This window comes from Miscanthus floridulus, chromosome 19 (assembly GCF_019320115.1).
Source record: "Miscanthus floridulus cultivar M001 chromosome 19, ASM1932011v1, whole genome shotgun sequence".
NCBI classification, from domain to species: domain Eukaryota; kingdom Viridiplantae; phylum Streptophyta; class Magnoliopsida; order Poales; family Poaceae; genus Miscanthus; species Miscanthus floridulus.
This window is the reverse complement of record NC_089598.1, coordinates 55,442,987-55,445,032: the sequence shown is the minus strand read 5'-3', so window position 1 is coordinate 55,445,032 and position 2,046 is coordinate 55,442,987. Positions and strand designations below refer to the sequence as shown.

General features: G+C 55.3%; 1 protein-coding gene across 1 annotated transcript; it reads left to right on the top strand.

Moving 5' to 3' along the window:
• Window positions 1-495: 495 nt before the first annotated feature.
• LOC136525348 (nuclear transcription factor Y subunit B-6-like) lies at window positions 496-1,293 on the top strand. The gene has a single exon (XM_066518351.1). It carries the CDS (start codon window positions 496-498, stop codon window positions 1,291-1,293), a length of 798 nt encoding a protein of 265 aa, XP_066374448.1.
• Window positions 1,294-2,046: the final 753 nt, after the last annotated feature.

Genomic DNA, 2,046 nt, shown 5'->3' with positions numbered 1-2,046 from the left:
CCTCCACACCAACACAACCAAGAGACATGTTGCACACGAACTCACATAATGGCAGTTAGTCTCCAAACTCAACCAAACTCATGACAATCACTCATCACAAACTCGACACACAAGAGCACATATCAATGTTGTGTTCAGAGTTAATAGTAAGGTTAGTTTAATAATATAATATCCTTTTAATATATATAGTATTAATAATATGACCGCGGGATCACTAGCTGGCTAACTATCTGGTTCGAGGGAGCGGAGCCAAGTTGGGATGGCTAGATCTAGTAGAGAAATGCCTGAATGCCACGTTTCCACATCACTCCACATGAGTGACAAGAGGTATTTCCTGCCCAGAGCTATTTATGGCCAAGGTGAATTAACATCTGTTGCCTCCAAGCTACTCGGTTGGGAAATACACAAACATCCAACATATACAGCTAGTTAATTCCTATTTAACACCCCCAACTTACAAGCACAGAGAAGACCTACACCTCCACACAACGAGCCATGAATCCCCAAAGCCCTAAAACTAGTGCTCCTTGCGCCTTGCCAGTGGAGCCGGCTGCTGCTGTTGTTCCCAACGAAGCAGTGGCGACTGATGAAGCTCCACCGCCAGTGGCCAACACGGAATCGGCGATGATGATCCGGGAGCAGGACCGGCTGATGCCCGTGGCCAAGGTCTCCCGCATCATGCGCCAAGTGCTGCCTCCCTACGCCAAGATCTCCGACGACGCCAAGGAGGTGATCCAGGAGTGCGTGTCCGAGTTCATCAGCTTCGTCACTGGCGAGGCCAACGAGCGGTGCCACACCGAGCGCCGCAAGACCGTCACCTCCGAGGACATCGTGTGGGCCATGAACCACCTCGGCTTCGATGACTACGTTGCGCCCGTCGGCACCTTCCTCCAGCGCATGCGCGAGAGCGAGGGCGGCGAAGAGCGCAGCCCAGGGCGTGGCTCGCGCCGCGGCTCGTCCGTCGTCACGCTGCCGCTCAACGGTAGTGCGCAGCAGATGCACCACCCTGCTGCCGTCTGCCGGCATCCCCCGCACCAAGGTGTGTCGCCTGCTGCAGGTTACGCTGCCCGGCCCGTTCCCCGCCCGGTTCCAACTGCCAGTGGGGCGGCGACGCACTTCGGCGGCCGGTCGTACCAGATGTACGGCGGCGACCACCGCCCTGTGGTTCCCTGCTACGGAGGAGGAGCGGCGTTCGTCCAGGCCGGTGGAAGCCACCAACACGTTGGATTCCACGCCGACGAGGCAAGCTCTTCGAATGAAAGTCCACCGGCGGGGCGTGCTGGCTCGCACTAGCCTAGCTAGTTTCCCGCGCGTGTATAATAAGAGAAGAGGCGGCGCATGCATGAAATCTCTCTCTGCAGGCTGGCCGGTGCACGCGCCGCTTTGCCGGACTCCGCCGCCCGTCGTCGCTGGCATGGACTAGACCTGTTCGTTAATTAGTTCTCCAGTTTGCAATCACTGTTTTGTATTATTCCATCATTTAACATGTTGCTCGAAATGAATTATTCCTTCTAGCTAGTTGATGATTACGTGCGTTTGATCACGACGGGTCAATTGCATGCTCCTGTGTGCTGGAAATTAATTAATCTCTCTGCAAGTCAGTTGGGGAAGTGGCCGTGGCAGCCTTGAATAGGTTTTCGAGCTATGTACGTGCACGGCCGTGGTTGTCTGACAGGCCGGCCGGTGTGACAGCATGCTGTGCGGTCCAGACGAAACTGCCGCGCGCATGACGTCCGTGCAGTAGCGCGCGCGGCTGCCGTGGACCGTGGAATGGCATCGCGTCTCTGCGGGCTCCGGCAGCGCCACAAATGTTGCCGTCAGAGGCTTCCTCCAGCGAACCTCGGGCACATTACATGGCCATCGTGTTAGTTTTGTTTCTCCCTCAGCTACGTACGTAACCGGCTGGCCACTTCATCACTTCCCGCCGGGAGCAGAAGAAACCAAATAATGCAGCAAACGGCTGGTTTCAGTTTTGCGTCGACAAGGCTGTCACTAGCTCTTTGTTGCTATATATATCCATACGTATTACACTATTATTACTCCAAG